At 39.5% G+C, this 23,897-nt stretch overlaps 1 protein-coding gene across 4 annotated transcripts; it reads right to left on the reverse strand.

Annotated features, from left to right (window-relative positions):
• Positions 1 to 915: 915 nt before the first annotated feature.
• Positions 916 to 20,731, reverse strand: CLK4 (CDC like kinase 4). Of its 4 annotated transcripts, none has more exons than XM_037060885.1 (13): positions 20,499 to 20,629; positions 17,198 to 17,358; positions 12,094 to 12,316; positions 10,925 to 11,015; positions 10,462 to 10,528; positions 8,142 to 8,258; positions 7,885 to 8,051; positions 7,588 to 7,682; positions 7,198 to 7,327; positions 4,535 to 4,617; positions 2,183 to 2,262; positions 1,506 to 1,596; positions 916 to 1,403 (listed from the first exon to the last, which is right to left on the reverse strand). In XM_037060885.1, exons 2-13 carry the CDS (start codon positions 17,356 to 17,358, stop codon positions 1,263 to 1,265), a joined length of 1,446 nt encoding a protein of 481 aa, XP_036916780.1. In that variant the 5' UTR covers positions 20,499 to 20,629; the 3' UTR covers positions 916 to 1,262. The 4 variants fall into 4 exon arrangements, with proteins under 4 accessions (XP_036916780.1, XP_036916782.1, XP_036916779.1 ...); XM_037060887.1 differs by lacking the exon at positions 20,499 to 20,629 and adding an exon at positions 16,315 to 16,383 and having other exon boundaries at positions 17,200 to 17,321; XM_037060884.1 differs by lacking the exon at positions 17,198 to 17,358 and having other exon boundaries at positions 20,499 to 20,731.
• Between the last annotated feature and the right edge of the window lie 3,166 nt (positions 20,732 to 23,897).

Below are 23,897 nucleotides of genomic sequence, written 5' to 3' on the forward strand. Positions count from 1 at the left end.
TTAAAATACACTAACAGATAAAACTCAAGTCAGTGTGTAATGCATTTACAAAATGGGGGTAACTTTTAAAAAACCTGTAGCTCAACAACCAATTATAAACTCTACAACAAAAAATAGTTCCTACTTGGCAGACTGAACAGTATCAATAGTTTGGTTTTGTTATACTAAGTAACATTTATCACGTAGTTTTAATGTGAAAACAGGTAACAGTAAGAAAAAATACCTAGAGCCAAACAAAAAGTTCACGTGAAACAACTAAGGAGTGTCTGGAATTTTTTGCAAGTTTCTTCCCCAAATGTTTTCCAATTAAATCATTCTTCTCCCCCTCCACTGAAAATGGATACACATGAACTGCTTGATAATAAGCTTAATTCTCACAGGCTGAAGTTTAACTATTTACTTCATTTGATGAAGACACAGAAGTGTGGCATCTTCAAGACTCCTCCAGGCTGGGCATTAAAAACTAGACCCTCAGCCATCAGGCTGGAGCACTGGACTGGGGGGCAGGAGACGTAGGGGGACTGAGAAAAAACAGAACCCCCGGTCGTCAGAACACCTCTTTCCTCGTGACTCACTACACAGCTCATGGCAAACAGGACTTTCCAAGCTGACTTTCTTGTTAGACTTTTATCTTAGAGGAAGTTGTCTTTGGGGTTTTATTAAAAACCTGTCACGGTGGACCAACCAAATGGCTTTCCACGGATGCTCCTTATTGCTACTGATGTCACCCAAGGAGACAGGCGTAATACTTACAATTCAATGAAATGCCAAAAATAAACATTTCCTATGGATTCTGATTTCCAATACCTGCCTACATGGTTATAAACACTCATTACTTGTTCAACAATTACAGAAGAAACTTCTGAAGCTAGGAAAGTTCCCAATTTGAGGTAAATAAATAATATTCATTAAGACTAAAGTAGTCAAGATTTCCTTTTACTCAAAAGAATCACTTCGAAGAGCCAACCTCTGTGTACAAAAGACGAGCTCAGTCACAGGTACCACTGGACACAAAGGATATTCCAAAGGTCTTTAAAAATGTTAATCTCAAAAAGAAAAGTTAACTTTATATTTCATTCATTATCAAGACCATACTTGCTTAACAAGATAATTATGCTATTGATATAAAACATACAGTATTTACACTTAACTGTACAAAATAATTTAATGTTTACAAAAATATTAGAATGTTTAGAGTTGACTGACACAGTCTTAAGCAATCTCTTCTAGAGAAGTATACAGTAGGACCACTGACTTCCATTTCATTTCTTTTTTAATAAGTCAAAGAAAGGATGCTGCAATGCTTCATCTAAGGTAATTCTTTTCACTGGGTCATATTCCAACATTCTTCGAACCAAGTCAAACAGTTTCTCGTGTTCTTCATCATGAGAAAGCATAAATTCCTGAGGGGAGAGGGAGAAAATCAAATCAAATCTTTTGATTTTAGAAAGATATTTGTAATAGTTTAGACATTTTTTTAAACCTTCAAATTGTTTTTCTTTTACCTTTAAGGGTTTGCAGCGTCTCCTAACATATCTCCCAGCAGAACTATGTTCATCCCAATCTAGCTGGTTGTGGTGAAAATACTTGCGTTTTCTATAGGTAAAAAGAAGTCTGATCAGTAAAAATAACAGAAAAAGATCCACATTTGTCCTGCTCCTTCTTGGACAGAGGGAAGTATAAACACCTCTGTGTGTACACAATTTTCAAAAAGCTTAGTAGTCATTACATACTAGCTGGCTCACAGAGTGTCTCCCTTAATCTTGCATGCAGAAAACAAAGCCAGCTTCGACAAGAAGCCCCCGCATCCATTCCTGTAAATCCTGACTTCCCCAGATCTGAAACGGGGCTGGGAATCTTTAAACAAACACCCTGGATAACTTTTGAGGTGCAGCTGTGTTTGAAAGCCATTATAGTGCCTTGTCCAAGGACATACAGCTGGTTAGAAACAGTATGGAATTCCAACTTAGGATGCTGTGACTCCAAAATCAAGTTCTCTACTGCGCTATGCATTACTGTTGTATCAACTTACAAAAACAATTACGCAAAGGCTAACGTCAATGTAAAAACCACCCCTTTGGTTACTAGGTCACAGGCAGATACTGCATCACTTTCCCTTTTCTGTAGTTTGGATACAGGCTACGGCACATACTCAGCAAAGGGCTTCACTCTCTGGGCATACCTGGTTTTCTGAATCATGTGTGTTGGTATGGGTCCTAATATTCGTTCCATCATTGCCAGGTGCTCTTTACTATCATGAGTCTGAAAAACGTAGGGAAAAAACTTTTAGCATTTTTCATTTCCCTACACACATAATAAAGAAAAACATTAAGAAAATATTACTGGCATAAAAGGATTGAATTAGACAGTTCATACAATTTATATTACACTCTACTTCAAATATGGAACAATGCCAAATGAGTTGTATTGTAAACCCAATAAAATAGTCTATCAAAATGAACCAGTAAGGCAGAGGTGCATAACTTAACATAAAACTGAACAGTTTCCTTATTTATTGTGTTTCTTGCACTTTTTAACTGAAAGATGACTGGGGAAGATTACCAGAATACTGTCTCTTCATTTAATCAGTCACTTAACCAGAACTAACCTTCACCACCAATGCATAGAAGCACATTACAATGACTAATTCCAGGTAATAAAAACACAGTCCCAGCAATTCTCACGACCACCCTGAACTAGGTGCACAGGAACATGAGTTTCAAAGAACTGAAGGTACTAGCTCAAAGTCACACAGCTTATAAATGAGGAAAGTGAGCTTTGACCCCAAGTCAAAACTCAGTGACGGAGCCCCGGCCCAGCTCCAGGAGAACTGGGGAGAAGGCCCCACAGCTGAACGGGACACCCCTAGAGCAGAAACCGGCTAACTTCTCCTCTAAAGGGAATTAAGTAAATATCTGAGGCATGGCTGGTCGTCATCTGTCTCTGCTGTCTATTTTTTGTTTTTTAAAGCAGGCATCAGGCAGGGTACAGCCTGCCAACCCTTGTTCTGGAAAGCAGAAGCTGTGTGTAATGCTTTTTAAAATTTACCAACTGTTTTTTGCCTTGCTCACTGCTTTAAAAATATTAAGTACTTCATTTAAGACAGGAACAAGTACTAGCTCCACATTTTAACAAAGTTTCTTAGTTGAAGAGTATTTTGGAGGGTAAAGTCCAAATATAAACCTTATCTCAAAACAATGTTAATAATCTGCACTTTACTTAAGACCTCAGGGATCTATAATCACAAACTCACTACAAGGAAGCACGCATTCTGCCTAACTTTTTCTTGACCCTAGTTTATTACAACAAAACCAGACACTGCTTCCTTGAGCTTACTGACAACCATGGTCCAACAAATTCAGAGTCCCTTTAAAAGGATCTCTAAGGAGGAGACAAACCAAAGCAGTGAACACACACACTGTCAACAGCCACCTAAATGAGTCTAAACTTGTCAGCTTCCTCCCACCCTACACGGCCGTAACTTCAATCCACCTTGACAGCACGAGCCAGAATCTTCTGAACCCCCACCACACAACCACAAAAAGAACGCAACTCCCTGGTCACATCACAACCCCACTTAAAGTTCTTTGATGGTCCCAACACCTAAAGTATTCAAGATCTTTAGATTACAGATGTTAAGGAACGTTTTGAGGGCAAAAATGCAGACCAAAGTAAGGTTTTCATAAAAGAGACACTTTACTACCCCCAAACCCAGGAGGGATAATCTCCAAATAAAGGCCCCAGAAGGAGTCCACTGCCGACTGTCGCCGTTTCCCCATTTATACAAGACTGACAGCGCCACCTCTCCTTCACTGGCGGGAGCAGGACCCTCTGGTACTTGCACCCACTTGCAGACTCGGGTTCTTTTCGTGGCACGGCTGCCACACTCCCTAGTTTCCCAACACACCCCTACGCTTCCTTCCAGCACTGGCTCTGACTCCCTACTTCTTCTGGTGATGTCGCCTCTAAGAAAATTTAACTGATCACCTTTCCTGGGGTCCCACTTTACTTTCGACACTGAACCATTTACAGCAAATACCACATTATACATACTGTAAAGTTTTCCCGTAACCATCTTTTGCAAGTTTTCCTTGAAGCTATGTCTTTTAATTCTGATACACTTAGAACCTCCAGTGTCATAGAAGCTTAACACTTAGAATAAAACACAACTTACTGTTCCTAAATTCTTCTATAAAAAGTATTAAGTGACTTGTTCATGGGTATACTGACAGTCAATATATCCAGAACAGAATTAAAACTGGCCACAGTAACGCTAACATAAATTTATGAAAGTGAATTACAAAAATGGAAACACACAGTACGAACATGTGTTAAAAACTCCAATCACATGTAAAAAAACTGTGACCATTCACCAAGAGTTGTATACTTCACTCAACTATGGTTTTAGAGAAGGATAACCATTCTGCATATCTAAGTTTCAGTCTTAAAATGACACTATGGCAACTTTTCGATGTGGAAGCCAAACTGCACATGCCTTTAACATTGAACTAAATGGTATTTATTAAACACATACCTGGAAGACTGTGAAACCAAGGTAATACTCAATAAGAATGCACCCTATGCTCCAAACATCACAAGGCTGAGACCAACCTAGAGCTATGTAAAAACAAAAACATTTTATTACACAACAGTTTTTAATGACCAATTTACTACATCCTTCTCTATGTATAATCTCTTTACATAGTTCATTTCAGAGAGTATAACAATACACTCCTAGTTTGCATTTTTAGTTTTCTATCAAACATTATTCAGTATGTTCTCATGGTCTTCCATACCCTTTCATCAAATCACAGCATTTAACCTGGGAGAGGGGGCAGTTTCTATAAAATGAGAGGGACTAGTAAGTATTTCCAGTATCGATATGACTACTGATTTTTGGAAATATTCCGTAGTCTCAGAAGTGCTTGTGCAATGGGGGCACTGTTATACCAGTTCATGTTGGTTAGGAAATTTTACATGGTAGTGCAAATACAGGTCAATAATTATTTTCAGAATGTAATTATTGAGCCCTTATCATTATCATAAACTTGATGCCTAAGTTTACTTCTTCCCGGAAAATAATACAGTTTTACACAAGTAAGACTCATGAGTGTCATACGCAGTTTCACCTACAAGCAGAATTACAGAGTCATTTACAGTCCACACAGAGAGACCTGTGTTGTGCTCTCGGCTGTGTATGCATGTCACACCCTTCCTCCTTCCGAGTTTGCGTATGGCAATACTACTCTGGGAAGAATGAAACACCCAGTGTTCTTAAGTCTGCATTTAATTGAAAGAGAGATGAACAGAATAAACCACAGGGATAGTTTAATCTTTTAAACACCAAATATTTAGTAAACAATAACGTGTAAATAACATCTACTTTAAAAAGAGGTTTTCAGTACTTTCAATAACATCACTGAATTTAAGAAAAAAATATAGGGTCCAGCACAAATAATGCCCCTTACTTATTAATTGTGTAACAATATCACACTCAAGCATACCATATAACATTTTAGGTGAAATGTTCAAATTAAAACTATAAATTATTAAACCCATATTATTGCCCTACCAACCACACTCAAATAGGCATTACTTCTGCTGGACTCTGTATGTTCAAAGTCTTTGACTGTGATTTACTCATTTTTGTTAACCTTCACAGTACTTATCACTAGAACAGATATTAGAACACAACTTCTACTTATACACCCACACAAACAGAACAGTAACAGAATATCAGTTGTTTTGTGTTTATCTCCCATGTTAAAATGTGGGGAAAATTCTGACTTTTAAGTTGATAAAACCCAGCAAGTTACTTCCTTTTAAATTCTGGAAATTCTTCCCTGTCCACAATCTCTTCCTACACTCCTTTACCCTCATAGTAAGTAGCCTTTGGTCCTCAACCATGGATGTTCTTTGTAAATTACTGTAACACTGCAGTTTCTTTCATACCATACTAAGCAGAAATCCTATTAACCATTTCAAAAATAAACTCTAAACCTGTGCTAGCCAGTATGGTAGCTACAAGCCACATGTGGCTATTCTAATCCAAAATTTAAATTAACATAATATTTAAAATTCCATTCCTCAGCCCACAAGTGGTTAAGAATTACCAAATGGAGAGTGGACACAAACCATTTCCATCACTGTGAGAAGTTCTATTGGCCAGCACTACATAGTATTTTTTTTTAAAAAGATTTTATTTATTTATCTTTAGAGGGGAAGGGAAGGGGAGAGGGAGAGAAATATCCATGTATGGTTGCATGTCATGTGTCCCCTGCTGGGAACTGGCCTGCAACCCAGGCATGTGCCCTGACTGGGAATCGAACCTCGATCCTCTGGTTCGCAGGCCTGTGCTCAATCCACTAAGCTACACCAGCTGGGGCCCATAGTATTCTTGATATCCTTACCCCTTCACCAATCCTCTATGTAGACAAACATCATTAGTTTCTTTTCACACTCCTATCCCTGAACTACCAAGTCCTATTGGCCCAAAAAAAGGTAAAAACTGGAAACAAATAATTTTATAAAAATGCTTTATTATTTAACGTCAGCTGGACCTTACTTTTGGTCAAACAATAAGCTTGTTCCACTCATTTCCCTGCAGCACGTGATCTCAACATTTCCCAGTCTCCAAGCCCCCAAACCACCCAACTTCCCAGCTGTATTGCCATGACCTGGTCTCTAACCTTTAAATTGTGATGCATGCTCCCTTCCTGGGTTCCCAGTTAGTGTAAAACTTTGCACCTGAACTCCTTTTCCTTTCCATTCTCATGTCAAGGGTTATAAAAGAAGCTCTCTTTCAGACTAGCCTCTCTTTTATTCCTTGTGCCCTCCCTACCACCCGATATTGAGAAGTCTGCTATCCCAACCTCTAGGATTTGCATCCGCGCCATGCTCTGTGACAACAGGAAACTAGATACCCGCATCACTTCAAATCCGCATACTTAGCCAATGGAGCCTGCTCTTATGAGCTCGTAAGATTAACTTGTTCCAAATAACCACCACCTGAAGTACCTTTACAGGTGGCATATTTTTCCCACTCAGGAAAAATATTTACAGTAATGTCCAAACTGTTATGAAAACAGCAAAGCATTTTTTTTGTACAATACTAAGAAAATCACTCTCCCTCCTACCAAAGCTGTAGAGAACAAAAAGCTCTTCAATTACAGCATCAGAACTCTCTTGTCTACTGACCCAAAATGACCTCTGGGGCTCTGTAATGCCGTGTGGACACCAAGGTACTATGATGCTCGTCATCGTATGTGGCACTTCCAAAGTCAACCACTTTGATATCCGTGCTTTTCAATGTGCGTTCGTCACGTTTCTAGAAAGATACAGTTGAATAAACGTGAGGATCAAAAAATAAAAAAAAGAGAAACCTTTACAGCACTACCTGAAAGGCTTGCATGTGAATTATATTTTTGAATTCTCAACATAACCCCATGAGAAAGGCAAAGAAAGATGATCCTTTTGGGATTAAGTATCAGGATGGAATGAGCCTCAGAAGTGAAATCCCTCATTCAGTGATCACCAAGCTAAATTAATTACAAAGAACCCACGAAATTAAAACAAGTTTTAACTTACCATTTTAGAGTTGTATTTCACTACATAGTCAGACTTCACAAATAAAATATTTTCAGGCTTCAGATCTGTATGGGTTAACTTATTATGATGCAAAACTACAGGAGAACAAAAACACATTATTAGTTTCACTTATAAATTTAATCTGTACTGGGGTAGAAGAATAATCAGTGGTGGGTATTGGGGGTCAAGAAGAACTTCATCTTTACAGTATGCATTTTTAGTGACCATGTTTTGGTATGTTACTTGTATAACAAACTTCAATTTTCTGACATTTAAAGATTTATCAAGTATACTTACAATTTATTGACTGGCAGATCTGAAATGCCATCTGCCTGATGTGGTCAATTTGAAACGGCAGAAAGCTGTTTTCTTTAATGAAATCATAGGTACTAAGTCCCAGCAATTCAAATACAATACAAACATGGCCATGGTGATCAAACCATTCTAGCATCTGGACACATCGGCTAAACAGGATCAAAATAAAAATAATTCAGTTCACAGAATTCTCATTATTTCATATAACATGACGGATCATAGTACAAGTTTCTACTTACAAGACACTATTGGGGTCAGTAGAATTTAAATGCTCTAATACTTGGATTTCTGAACGAGCTGCTTCACGGTATCGACCCACATTTTTTACAATTTTCACTGCTACATGTATGCCATCCCTTAAAAACAAAATTAAGATGAAAATGATAAGTGTATAGGAGCAATATGATACTTTAAAGAATAATCTGAGTATCAATTACTCTATTTTTCTAAAACAATTCATAAGCATCAATTACTCTATGCTATTTTTCTAAAATATTATACCAGACTCCACATAACATCTTTTGAAAACATTTTAACAATGCACTTTATATGAATGATTCCCTTAATACTTATAAATTTTAATGTTTGTCTCCATGATTTTAAATTCACCTAAATTTAACACAAAAGTTAAAAAAATAAAAATATAAACCTCAAACAGACCAAAATACTGGTGAAAGCACTGGCTCATTCAGCAGGCTAGGCCCACTCTGCAGCAGACAGTGGACAGGTTCGTGGTGAAAAGGCAGTGCTTGTCCCTAGGCCCCAATGGTCCAATGAAAAAAGACACAGGAGCAGTTTATCAAAGGTTAGAAGTGCTTGGTATGAGGTACTGTGTAGTAGAGGAGGGGGAGCCAAACCACTGGGGGTTAAGGAAGCTCCAACTTCATCATAGGAGAGGGGACACCCAACCAAACCCTGAAAGACAGCTATCAGTTTGTCAAAATTAGAAGGAAAAGGGAACATATGGGCAAAAAAAGACATCGGCAATAAATCATGAAGTCAAGAAAATGCCTAGCACATTCACTGATGCAGACAGACAGAAAGAGCTCCAGTACAGAACAGGAGCTTCAGACTCGGGCACCTAACACTTCCTAAGACGTATAGAGCCAGAAGTGATGTAAGGAAACAGGTTTCCAAATCTCCAACTGCCTTCTGTCCTCCTAAATCCAATCACTGAAAACATGAGCCAAAATTCAAGCCTCTGTTCACTATGCCCCACATGCCTGTATTAGATCAAGGTATGTGCCCTAGACCATGAAAAACCTTTGAGTCAAACAAATTTTTCAATGACTAGTTAGCAAATCTTTCCCCAAATCTGCTAGTTTCCAATTTGCTGCTTTCAACAAGGACCCAATGAAGCTGTGGGCAGATAAATTATTAAAAAGTATTTTGATAACATCCCTACGTTTGGTATCTGGACTGAAACAGAAAATAGTTTCAGTCTTAGAATCTCAAGAAAATTTAAAAGGACAATAATAGAGCAACTGGTAAAACCTGAATAAGGGCCATAGATTTGCTGGAAAATTTTGAAAATATAACGTATGTAATGTATACGTAATAAAGAAAATACTGTAAAGTGTTAACATTTGGGGATTATGGGTAAAGCATATGAAAATTCTTTGAATTATTTTATCAACTTTTCTGTAAGTCTGAAAATATTTCAAAATATTTTCAAATTTCAATTTTTGTCCACATTTTTGTTGCAGAGAATACAGTGATAATAAAAAATGTTTAGAATAATGTTCTATGTAAAGTGGAACGAAAATAAGCTCTAGGATAAAACATTCCCAAGCACTAAAAAAGAGTTTGTTCATGGATGGTGGCAAGTATCAAGTGGTTATAACATTTACGATTCCTTCTAAGACATTTAAAGAAATAGGCTAAAGAAAAAAAAAGGATGAAAAAAATCAATTCTTACAGTAAGATACAAATTATATCCAACTATTTTATAATGAAAAACTTTAAGGGTCATTTTAGAAACATGTAGTTTCACTGAACTGTTTTAAAAGGTTCACATACAGAAAAGTTTGCAAACTATAGAATAGGGTTCTGGAGGAAAATATTACAATGAGGTAGACAGGGTCAAATCACAAAAGATTTAGCTTAACTCATTCTGCAGGTTTTTGAGTAATATAATTTCTTTATAGTTTAAGAAGTTAATTCTATTGTGCAAATATTATCCTTTGGGAATAAAGGTTTTTGAACCAAGACATGCTTTACTGACTCTGTGGTTCAAAAGCAGAGAGCACTCCAAATCGCTTATACAAGGTTATAGGCCGAAGTTCTTTCTGGGAAAGTCTCTTCACCTGAATACCGACTCTAATTTCAATCAGCTCTTTCTGATAGAACTTGTGAGCATTTTTTAAATCAAAATTCATACTCACATAAAGTAAATCATGCCCAGAGTTCAAAAAATTTTGAGTATTTGTACCTCCCAGGAAAACATGTTACTACTTAAAACATCAGTTCATTATTATGGATCCTTCATCCCCAAACATACCAGAATGCTCAAAAAATAAATAAATAAAAATAAAAAACATCACACACACACAAACTTACATGCCATGATCAATGCATTCTACAACTTTGCCAAAGGCCCCTTCACCCAAAGTGTCCACGATTTCATCTAAAGTGAGGGGGGAGAAAGAAGTGTAAGTACCTGAGCACAATTTACTAGTTATTCAAACAATGAATGCTTAAGCGTGGAATACTTTCAAATGATCTCTATCAAAGCATAACTAAGATTTCAGCACTCAAATTATTTTATTTTCAGCTGCTACAAAGACAATTAGATAGAACTATCTTTCTTGATCTAATCTCAAATTCCACTGATTATTTTGGAACTTTAGAAATATTTAAATTCTACAGAAAAGAAGAAATACAAAACAAACAAACAAACCCACAAAAAAACAAAACAAAACAAAAAAGCAATGAAGAGTTCTTTAGCCCCCCGCTGACAAACTATTCTTAAAAAGATTATTCTGTCTGCAAAGTTTAAAAAGTGTTGAAAAATATTCTATACATCTTGCTCTTAGAACGTCTCCACTTTGACAGATCAGGTGACCCTCCTCATCATCCTCTATACTCCTGGATCTTTTCCTTCGGTGGCTCTTCTGGAACGGCAAGTGGGCAGCACCAAGATCGTCCAGCCAATCAATATATCAGAGTGAATTCAGGGCAGAATACGCAATTCATTCAGCGGGGAGATATTCAGGCATTCAGATAAGCACCAGGCCACGAACAGTTGGCAGGAGCAATTTCAAATTCAGTCCCCAGAAATTCACAGGGCACAGTTTATGTTACAGAAGAAAAACATGGCAAGGAACAGATTTTCAGATAAGATACTTAAAGTGGCAATAGAAAAAAACAACACAATTGTTTCTTTAAAATACTGATTTAATTGAAGTCTGAAATTAAAGAATGCAATGTCATGTTCTATTAATCTCTTGCTATAAAATAGCATATGCTGTGAGTTTGAGATGTCTAATTTGACAGAAAAATGTTTTATAATGTCCAAGATTAGCTGAAATTACTTACTTAGTAATATTTTAAAATATACATGATTCAAATAAAAGGAAAAAGTAATGGCTAGTTAATTTCAATGTTCAATCTAATCAAAGCTAGTTTTACTGAAAACTTGAAGAAAACAATGTTTTAAAGTTTACTGATCAAACAGGTCTGAGTGTAAAAATAAAAGGGCAAGTTTTTAAAAATACATTGCCCACTCAGCACCCATTTTCAGAACCTCAACGGAACCAGACACAGACAACGCACTGTGCTACGGGACTGTGCGACATACCGGGTATTTAAGTATAGCCACCAGTGCACCTGTCTAGGTTTCCGACTACCAAGAAAGAAGTTTTTTTAAAGCAAGAAAAAATGTTCAAAATGAAAGATGGGGGGTTCATTACTTCATTACATCATATTACAAAACATAAAAATAGAACATTTTTAATATTAAAATCAAGAAACTCATGATGTGGTCTACAGAAAATGAGTAAATTTGGGCAAATGAGGACTAGCCAATAAATACAGATTAGCTATAAGAATTTGGAAGTTTCCTTTAAGAACTCAAGTAATATAAACAATATACACAAATAGTATTATATAAATTTTTCAAACTTATTGGCTCATTAAGAGCTTTAAACACAAATACGTATCCACCCCAAATAAAAACGAAACCACTCATACCGAATGTGACTGATGGCTTGAGCATTGTCTGTTATGCTTCCTTTTGGGACTGCTTCTCCCGCTTTGGACCGAAGATTTACTGCAGTGGATTCGGTAACTGCTTTCCACATCTCTGTGATAATGTCTAGGAATGTATCTTTCGCAGTAGTCATTTCTGTATTCATCAACATATCTCCTGTCCCGATAATCTCTCTCATTCAAAGACCTTGCTTCTAAATAATGACTGCAAACACATCAAAAGACTTCAAATTACTCTCTTCATCCTAGAGTAATGTGGTTCAAAAAATTCTCTCAAGAATTCCTGGCTTAAAAAGCTAACTCAATAACAAAAAAATTCAAACTGATGAATTATAATTTATACTTATCATAAACCTAAGAATAATTTTCCTTTAACCAATAAGCAAATGGGTTCCTAATTCTCTATTATATAAACTGCCATTAAGCACTTCACATCAAAGAACAAAGCTTGAGCCAAATCATTCCATTATGTTCAGTCTTCACTTAAGTGACCCTTTGCATTCTGGAGAAAGACCAAAAAATGCGCAAGACTGCATCAGTCTCATGATATATGCATCTGCACCTGAGCTTTCTTTCCTCACAGAGCCACGCAAATTATAGGCACACAAAATTCTTTTTTTTCATGTAATTTTTAGATATCTCTGGCACAGAGAGTTCTTTCATAAAAGGTGGTGTTATTAGCTCTAGAAGGAATCTTAAGTATACTCCAGGTGTTTCATTTCACAGATCATTAAAGTACCTAGAAAAGAAAATGATTTGCAAGGGTTGTAGTACACAGTCTGTGATTAGATGGACCAATTTTATTACACACATCACCTACCCTATCTCCTCTCTTAGTATTTCTGGTTTCCTGTTGTTCCTTTAAAAACACACACAAAAATAGCCTTTGAAGGTTGCTTCATGTACCGAAAACATTAACATATATCCCCCTTAAATGAGAACAGGGATCTTGTAATTCTGCCTAGTATTGTTAAGAGACCCGCCACCCTACTTCCTTTTGCATTTCTAATTCCTGTTATGGCTGCTTATTACAAAATACACATGAACTCTCATAGAAAACAACATTATTTATTGCTACAGTAGTTAACGTCTGAATCTACAGACCCCTTTGAAAATCTATGAAAGATATGGATCCTATTTTACCAAGAAATGTGCCAACACAACCAAACTTGGTAAAGAATTTCAGGGATCAGACTGTAGGAAGTCAGTGTACCCCACTGAAGTAGCCTCAATCAGATGAAAAGAAAAGGACATACATTCAACTAACTCAGTTTCCTGTCCCCTTCTACCCAGGCTGAGTGTCCCCTTCAGCAGAGTGTGAAGCTTCAGGAGGGACGTGCATGGAGTACTGGGGGAGAGGACACCCACCCAGTCAGACAGATCAGCTGCAAGAATCCTGACAAGCAATGGAGTGACAATGCTGACTGGACTGCCCTCACCAACTCTCTCTTTTTTCCCAGGATGTAATGTCACTTTTTCTGGAGAAGGAGAGATGGGAGTGGCTGCTTTAGGCAGAAATAGAGAGGCATTTCTGAATAGGCTCAACAGAATTGGCATTAAATACAGGCTGTGGAGATGCAGGGACTCCCTTTTCCCTTCCCCCAGCACCAGTCTTAAGTTCTGTGTGTTGGAAAACAACTCAAGATTTCAGGGTAAGACTGTGGATCTAGGCCAGCGACCTAATCAGTTGGCTTGGACCTGTTGGAGTGATCAACCTAGAAACTACCATATTCTTAAAGGCACCCGCCCCATAAAAGTCCAAAATCTTTATCAGAAAAAAACACAGTCTTTAACTGGAATAATGTTAAAATTATTAGAACTGCTGATAATCCATAAACAATCTATAGAACAAACACGAAGTGGAGTAATACTAGGAAGATAAGACTAAAAAGAGGAGGACCTCTTCAATCTGTAACAACCAAGGCTTAGAGACTATATATAAAGTGCATAGAATTCCAAAGGCTATGGACAGAGTAAACAGGATGAAAATTTTAATTTCTAAAAATATTCACTAAATATGTAGTGAAGTTTTCACTGTAGACCCTCAAAATAGCCAAGACCAATGAGGCTACGGATATTAGTTTTTATTTGCACACAGTCCTATAGAAGATATATATACACACAGTGAAAACCCAGCCAACAAACAATGGACAGCTTGAGATTATACATGTAAAAATAAAGCTCAACGACACAGGAAATGCTGAAATGTTGCAAGAGTGCTGAGGGTCATAAAAGAAACAGCAAAGCACTTAAATTTCTGAAAACCATTAGGGAAGACTTGATGAAAAAAGAAGGAAGGAGTCGCATCTTTAAGGGAAGACAAGGTTTGGACAAAGTGGAGGACAGAAATGCCGGGAGAAGCATGGCTCATTACCCTTTTGCATTCACAGGGGACTTTTAGCCACAATGGCTTAGAGATGTGTTTCTCTGTGCATTACTCAGGAAACTCTTAGGTAGACAATTCCAGTAAGAGCAATTTTCACATACAGGAATATAGGTAAATAAACTGGAAACAGACCATCCAAAATCTTGCATGCCAGACTAAGAACTTGAAAATAGCGTTTCTCAAAGGGTGGTTTATCAGCAATACCAAAATACAGAATTATTAAGAATGAAGATAGGGGGACCCCAGGTCATACTCAAACTAAATCTTGTAACACGCATTTTAAACATGACTCCCAGGTGATTTCCTTCACACTAAGGTTTGAGAATCACTCTTTTAAGGCCTGATACCCTAACGTTAGGAAAACATTTAAGAATTCTTACCACAGTATTGGGATGACCAAAAATCTCATTTGGTTTTTCCTCTATTATGGCTCTACCAGCACTAAGTTATCTTTAACTTCATTTGGAACAATTTTGTTAGACTGCGTTTTGACAGTCTGTAAAAATAAAAATGTCTTTTATTTTACAGAAAAAAACTAAACATTTTTTAGCCAACCTAATATACATAGGTGGTATTTAAGCCACATCAGTCTTACTGTGCATAATTGATTGATTTAAACCTGTAGGAAGGAATACCAAATCACAAGCAACAGCCAAAAAAATCAGAAAAGACGCTTTGCAATACACAGAAAGGGTAAAATAATTGATATACAGTAGGTTTTCATAAAGAAAACTAATAAAATGTAAGAAAAACATACTCTAATAGAAAAAATAGGCTAAGAATAAAAAAAGAGCGTTCAAGTGGTCAGTAATTTTGACAGTGGACAAATTCACTAGAAATTAAAAATTTCATTTGGCATTTCAAAATGGTGTGGCTGGTGTGGCTCAGTGGACTGAGTGCCGGCTTGCAAACGGAAAGGTTTCGAGTTCAATTCCCACTGAGGGCACACGTCTGAGTTGTGGGCCAAGTCCCTGACAGGTACATGTGAGAGGCAATTGATCTTTGTACCTCTCACACATTGACGTTTCTCTCCCTCCATTTCTCCTTTCCCCTCTCTCCAAAAAGAAATAAAATCTTAAAAAAAGAGAAAAGAAAAAACAGCCAAGGGCAGCAAAGGCAAGGAGCATGTTGGAGAAGTATAACTTAGTCCATAAGTCTCCAAAAAAGATATTAATACGTAGCTAACAGTTCACACCCTTTAACTTTGAAAATATCCCTTTTTAGAATCTATTTTCAGAAAACAGGTAAAGATTTGTATCAAAGATATTTTAAGAATTAGAAGTAATTTATATCCAAACAATGGGATACTAGCATCCTACCAAAGTTACCTTCTTTATACTTTTCTGCATTTTTAATGATATTATAAAAGATATCCTTTTACAGTTTTTAGTCTTCAAAAAGTCTACTGGAATATTCCAGATTATGGATAGTAATTACCACCAGATATCTCTGGTGCCAATGTCAAAGCAGCTATTGGCCTTGTGGTTAACTGGGCTTAGTATCATGTTTATGTAATTAATTATGAAGACAAATGAGTAACACTTCCTTTCTACATATACAATGTATAGTAAACCTGGGTGGATCAGTTTCTATTAAGCCTTACAGAACATTTTGTATTTATTATTAGGGCACAGATGTTCTTCTACAATATATTAATGAGCTCACTGAAATCCTGTTACAAACCCACCCTCTTCCTCCTCAATGATGGTACAGCGGTGTGTGCGGAAGAATGACCAATTTGCCCTGACTACTGACAAGCCCACAGAACTACTCTATAGAACAAATGTGTTTTAGGATGGAGAAGGAAAAAGTTACACAGTTTTTTAAAGTAACCCCAGCTGGCTAATTTAGAAAGCAATCTGGAAAACAGTCCCAATGGAACATCAGCACAAAACAAGGAGAAAACATAGTAACAACTAAACAAACGAGAAAAGAAAAATAATGCAGGACAGGATGAAAGAAACTATTCTCCTGGCCTTTCTTTAAATATTTAAGCTTTAAAATTCCTCTAATTCTATATAAATCGTGGAATTCATATAGAATTCCAAATTTCACATCAGTAAAAATACAATAAAACAAACCACGTTATTAGACATTTTACTGAGGCTCTTTCCTAAATTACTGGTTATTATCTATGCAAAGGAATGGTTTTTACAATGAGCAGGCTTCTGAAAAATCTCAAACATATCCACCGGCTCTACTGACAAAAATAACCTATAGAACACAGTATAAGTGAATGCTCCCCAATGTACTTTAACACACCTAAGTAGTACATGATGCCCCCCCGCCGCACTGAGTTATCCTCTTCCGGCCCCTCATTACCTCATTCACGGAATACTACAGAAGTACCCTATCGTACCTATGTCCCCGCTGCACATAAGCTGAAGGCACAGATTGTGTGTCCTATCATCACTATGTCCCTACATAAGACACAGAGTTAACAGGTAAGTCCCTGCTGGCAGCCAGGACTTACCTATTCCCACCACTCCCAGATACAAGGATAGGAATCCTTGTTTTATTCAGAGCTGTAGCTTCAACCCTTGTACAGTGTCTTGCCTACAGCAGGCATGCAATACTTTCTGAATATTTATTGAATCATATTGTAGTTTTGACATGACATATCATATTGTCAATCAAACTACATAAGCTAAAATAAATCATCGAAACTATCAGTGTGAAAATGCTACTAGCTCAATTTACCAATCAGATTCTTTAAACTGGTGACGTGGTTTACAATGTCTGTTCTCTTGTGTACTGCTGTGGGACCTCCTCTTCCGTTTGTGGCTTCCCCTGTAGCTTTCATGTCCCCAGCTTTCTCTATCATCCCAATGAGGGCAGTGAGTTCTTTTGGAATGCCGCATCTGTTAACGCAAACAAAAAGAGAGTTGTGGAGGATATGGATGGTTATGCTTAGCAAATAAAATATACATTAACATTGTTTAAATATAAACACCCAGAACATGGCGTCACACAGGTTCTAAAATCTTTTGTAGGCAACGTTTCCTAAGGCATGGGGCACTACTCCACTGGTATGTCAGATGATTTCAAGTGGCATGCATGTAAACCTAGGACTAAATGATGAATAGCACTGTGAGAAATTAATATATTTTCTTTCAATTTTTCTGGATAAATTCTCAGCTAGGTACTTGCCTACAACTAACACCCACTAAATAAGAGTTTTTAAAATATTTTATTTATCTATTTTTAGATGGGAGAAGGGAGGAAGAGAGGGAAACATGAATGTGTGCTTGCCTCTCGAGCGCCCCCTACTGGGGCCCTGGCCAGCAACCCATGCATATTCTCTGGGAATCAAACTGGTGACTCTGGTTTGCAGGCTAGCCAGCACTCAATTCACTGAGGCACACCAGTCAGAGCTAACTAACATTTAAAAAACATAAAAAGAGCCAAGGTTCAGGCTTAGAGCCTTCAGTAGACAACAATATCTAGCCAGAAATTAATGACATTTTTTGGTTTTCATTTATATCATTACCTTCTTTTTATGGTAAACTTTTAGCAATCCCCTAATTAAGTTATTGATATCATTTATTTTAAATATGTTAACTTTAACATGTGAACTAATCTAAAGGGAAATACTATCACGAGTGTCATGGGGCTTTGGCAAAACACTCAGGGACATGGAACACAGATGACTCTGTTAAAAAGTATACAGCCATCAATGAAGCTTCTTTTTCTCAAACATGAGAATTCCTTTCTCTCAATCTTAAAATGACTCCAAGCTTCGAAAAAAATAAAAAGAGGTGAATAGAACAATGTATTCAACAGAGAAGCTTAACACCAAAAGAAAGGTAATTTTATTAACTTGTTTTCTCTAACAAGATTTTCAGGTCATCCTGCAGGTATTCTTAAAACTGAAACCTTTTTGTTGTAGATCTGGAGTGACACCGAAGAAACCAATCCACAAGGGCACGCGTGGTCACAATGAAACCAGACGAAAATGGGGACAATTCCCCGACCCCATCGATAACTTCTATTGCGTAGGGTCCTTCCAAGTTCAGAATCTGTGTTCAGACACTGTGGTCCTTACTGCCTCTCCCCATTGTCACCCCTCTCAGAGCAGTCATTTCTAACAGTGACGGGCCAAACTGCACTGAGCAGGGGGAGCCTCACAACTCAGCAAGGAGCTGAGAACCGGTGAAACGGATACCTTCCTTCAGCTCGCCCAAATGACCTCATATGAAGTAAACAAAATTAAGTAAGAAACTTAAGTGATTGCAAACATTAAAAAAGACTTTGAAATGAGGCAGCTTCAATTCCCCTGGGAGGCATTCCCTAAGAAAATGTATGCATCTGCCATCAGAGCCCAATGCCAGTGAATCTTCCGACTCAGTTCTCTCGCTGACTCAAATCCCATGCCCATCAAACCCCTGGTTATGTAGCTAGCTTTAAAAGGGAAGAGAAGGCAGGGCCAGGCCAAACAAAAACCCCAAAGCCTCGTTTGGGCTGTCACTGGGAGTCATAAGTGAGCATTCTGGCTTGACATCACTTCAGTACGGGAAACTGAAATGAATGACTACAAACAAATGAGGTTAAAAAAAAAAGACCTTCAAAAGAGCCATAAACACATTTCTAGTGGAATTCTTTTGAACCTTCAACTAATAAAAGTGTATTTTAACCACATCTGAAACTCTTTAAGGCAGCTTTGTTAAGCACACTGATAACGCCAGGCAAAATTACCACCTCTGATGATGAATCAGAAAAACTTATGTGTCTGCGTTAGTTTTATTTTTTTCTTCTACTCTCAGTCTGCCCAACCAGCTCACCTCTAATACGGCAGGCTTCACAAATAACCAAAGTTATCAATGTGCACAAAACTAAAATTCGAAAGAGCATCTTGAGAGAGCCGAAGATTTGTTCTTCTCTAATCGAGTTCACTACTGCAAATTGAATTCAGCTCTTAGGAAGTGTCTGTCTCCCTTCCCCGCCACTAACGTTCAGAAATATTTTCCCAGGAGGCAGAGAGAAGACTCCTGGACCCACATTCTATGTGAAAGGCTCCCATGTAAAAGAAAAACTACCTAGAATTACTACACTACCTCCAATTAGTAAAGAATCCTGAGTGCTAAAATCACGAGGTATCTTTCAAACACAGTGGATTCATACGCACATATCCGTGTTGGGTGTCTGATTCTTCACTGCCCTTTAATACTCTATAACGCCCGACAATTTTATGTTCTGCACATGGATAAAAAGACGTCGGAAAAGGTCAGAGCTACGATTACGTGGCTCCCGGAGGACAGCTTTAACAGGTAACCAGCAGCCCGTGGGCGCGCGTACGGAGCACGATCCCACAGGGACAGTTTAAAAGCCAGACGGCGGGCCTCGTCCGTCTGGAGGGCTACTTCCCAAGGATCGGCGCAGCGCACCGCGGCTCCTCCAGGAAAGTGCGTTGCATAAGTGTCAGAAATGCACGCGTGCGGCCACGGCGGGATGCTCCACTTGCGGGGAACCAGTGCCGCACGAAGGACAAACCCGTCCCTACTGCTGCTACCTCACAGCGGGGCACATTCCACTACGCGGACTCGCGCCCTCGCGGTTCTCGGACGCGCAGGCCCCACCCCAGCGCACCTGGCCCGGGCCGCCGGCGCACGCACAGACGGGAACCAGGGCCACGGCCGCCCGAGGCCAGGCCTCCAGGGAGGGACTCCTCTCTAACAACGCACCCCCGAAAGGCGGCTCGCCCTGGCCCAAACGTCTGCTCTCTCCGGCGGGGCGGGAGGAGCCAGCCTTCCGAGCTGCTAAGTGTGTGGCCAGGGCCCTCAGGGAAGAGACAACGGCAGAACCGCGGTCTGTCTGCCCCAAAGCTTTAAATCTACGTAAGACCTGCGCACCTTTAGGTTTGGAAGGCGACCAGCGGAGCTGTGTCCCGAAGGAACCCCAGTCGCCGAGGCCCCGACCCCGGGCGTCTCTCCGATACCTGACTCCGAAACCCGAAAAAGGGTGGGAAGCCGCCCAACCCAGCACACGTCACCTGAAGTCTTACCTCTGCAAAAGCAAAAAGCTCTTTGGTTGAAAAACGAAGCCAAACCGCCGTCTTTCCACACCAGCCGCTGCGAAGAAAATCCTACAAAATGGCGGCTGAGCTGTCTCCCAAAAACCCCCAAGGAGGCCTCCAGCTCCACCTTCGCTGCGAATCGCGCCTGCGTAACAAAGCCTCGCGTGATCCCGCTCCTCCCCGAAAGGGGAGGGGCTACGTGGCATCACGGTCGGGTTCCGCCCTCCACAGTGCGGCTGCACGGCTCAGGTGCTTGCTACCTTTAACACTAGTTGGACTCGACGGTGTCCCAGTATGAAACTGGGGAGACGTGTGGGTGCCCTGCCTTAATATTGTGGCTTGAGTTTTGCTTCTTCTGGCGGGGGCGGGGGGAAGGTGGTTATTATGAGTGCGGCACTCCTCTGTACAGCCAGCCATGGCTCCATTTCCTGCTCTCTGGACCAGAGGGCGCCGAACCATCATACTTTAGCTGCCTGCCCTGAGCTTTTCCCAGGACCTCAACCCCAGATGGTGCTAACGCGCAGGAGACAAGCCCCAGCCCTGGCCAGGTAGTTCAGTTGGTTAGAGGGTGGTTGGGAAACACCAAGGTTGTGAGCTCAATCCCCAGTCAGGGCACATAACGTGAATCAACCAATGACGTAAGTGGAACAACAAATTGACGTTTTTGTCTCTGCCTCCTTCTAAAATCAATAAATAAAAATTTTAAAAAGAGATGAACCCCCCCCAATCTGCCGTGGCACAGGGCTAGTGCTGGTGCAAGTTCAGTGAGCAGGATACTTAACTTGTTCAGCCTGCTTGGAACTTCCAGTCTAAAAGTGGACTCGGACAAATAGGATGTCTCAAAAAACTAGCTCAGGGGTACTTAAGGCATGTGCTCTTTGTCAGAAGTTCACAACAAAAAGTGCAGTTTTTATAAGTTTCCTCTTTGTTATGGTCCCAACCTCCTCGGCAGATATGGAAGCTGGAAGTTTCCCTAACAAAGGTCTTCTGGTTGTTTGTTCCTGTGGGTTGACTTTATTTCAACAAGGCAGGCTACTGCCTGAGGACTAGTGAGCATCCATTAAGGGGTATACCTCAAATGTATTTTGCAGTTTTAAGAATACACCCTCCTGCCCTGGCTGGCATAGCTCAGTGGATTGAGCGCGGGCCTGCGAACCAGACGATCGAGGTTCGATTCCCAGTCAGGGCACATGCCTGGGTTGCAAACCGGTTCCTTGCAGGCTAACTACCAGCAGGGGATGCACAAAAGGCAACCATACATTGATGTTTCTCTCCCTCTCTCCTTCCCCTCTAAAAATAAATAAATCTTTAAAAAAAAGAATTAAAAAAAAAAAAAGAATACACCCTCCCTCCTGTTGTGAGGAGCGAGGAGCGTAGCATGAGAAGACAGCCAAAGTGAGCCTTGGGGAGTACATTGAGGGACAGAGGGACTGTCAGAGGAGTCATCAGAAGGAGAGGAGCATCAGGAGTGTGGCATCAGAGAGAGCAAGGGAAAGAAGGGCTTAAAGGAGGGCAAAGCGCACAGCATCTCCTGCTGGGAGGAGTTAAGCTGTAGTTAGTACTAAAAAGTGTTGAGGGGATTCTGTATTCTGACAATGATTCCCCAGAATAAAGAGAAAGCCAGAAATCAAATGAGAGAGGGTAGTGGGCTGTTGTGGGCATAAACCTGATAGCATGTGGGAGACCTGAACTCAGACCTTTTAGGTGAAAGGAGGGCAAAATATTTCAGTGATCTAACATCATAGAAAACTGCCACCTACTTTGGATAAATTGAACTCTCGTGGAGATTGCACACCACTTCAACAAGTGAAATTAAAAAGACCTAAGTGGAACCCAGGCTTGTGTGGCTCAGTGGATTGAATGCTGGCCTGCAGACTAAAAGGTTGCTGTCCGATTTCTGGTCAGAGCACAGATCCCCAATTGCAGGTGTGTGAGAAACAGCTGATCAATGTTTCTTTCTCTCTCCTCTTCTGTCCTTTCCCCTCTCTCTAAAAATAAATAAAATCTTAAATTGTAAAGGTATAAGTTGAATTCTCATAAAAAGTGTGTCACGCTTTTCAAGAAGTGAAGATGAAAAGATAATTGGGAAATTTTTTATGCTATAGAACAAGAGGGGCAATGTTATTCTTTTACCTGAAATAGCCACCATTTCTGCATCCATAAATATAAATCTCACCTATCCTTCAAGGACCAACTCTAAGATGTCTGTGATTCCAACAGTTCCCACCTATCTCCTAGCTCTTGACTCTTCCAGTTGGAGATGAGGTCCCCAAACAGCCAAGGCACACTGATGTTCCTGCAGTCACCCAGGTGTCCAACCAATTTTGTCCAAAGAGTGAAATGTATTGGCCCTACAACGGATTACATAGCGTTTCAGGGACACACGCAGTCAGAATGCTGAGCTGTTCGGATCGGGCCAGATTACTGCAGACAGAGGCCCGCATTCGAGCTGGCATCAAAGGAGGTTCACCTTGTTGCTCTAGTCTGGGAGATGTCTGTCTTGTGAGGGTAGACAAGGATGTGGTCCGAACAGGGCACAGTTCTGCTTAAATGGCGACCCGACATTAAAAGGCGGCCAAGCGGAAAGGCCACCTACAGAGGCATTTTTATGGGTCTCACCAAACAGTGATAGGACCAAATGCTGGAGTCTGCTTTGTAGTTCCTGCTATCTTGTTTTAGTATCATCTTGAGTATTTTAAGTGATTCTAATCACTCCTGAAAAGTGATTAGAGATGCTTGAGAACGCCCGTGACGAGCATCTCTGTGTCATCAGATGTAGCCCTGTGGTGCTTCTAACTCCCCTCTCTGACTTGTTTTGACTGGAGACAAGGGCCTGACTTACATTGCCTTCGACATCTCAGTGCCCACTACCCAGTACATATATTTAGCAACTTACATATAAGTTGCTTTTGGCCATTTGCTCAAAGTTCCAAAGTAATTGGATCAAAAAATCCCTGAATCCTTGTGCCAGTTAATCTTACACAGCAGCCTCAACCATTTCTAAGTCAATTATCTGAAAAATGAACACTTTTGGTTGGAAGACTTGATGGAAGGTTCTCAATGTCTGAGAATCCACTACCAACACTGGAAAAACTGCCTAATCCAGTAGCCTCACGTATCCACAAGAATAAATATGTCCAACATAAAGGAAAGAATAAATGGGACCTCATCAAATTAAAAACTTTCTGCATGGCTAAAGAAACAGCATTAAAATGAAAAGAGAACCAACTATATGGGAAAATATATTTTCCAATGATACCTCAGACAAGGGTTTGATCTCCAAAATATATAAAGAACTCACACGACTCCACTCCAGGAAGACAAAAAAAAAAAATTAAAAAATGGGCCAAAGACTTGAACAGACACTTCTCCAAGGAGGACATATAG

Source organism: Sturnira hondurensis, unplaced genomic scaffold (genome assembly GCF_014824575.4).
Source record: "Sturnira hondurensis isolate 20B ecotype Veracruz unplaced genomic scaffold, ASM1482457v3 Scaffold0012984, whole genome shotgun sequence".
Classification (NCBI taxonomy): Eukaryota; Metazoa; Chordata; class Mammalia; order Chiroptera; family Phyllostomidae; genus Sturnira; species Sturnira hondurensis.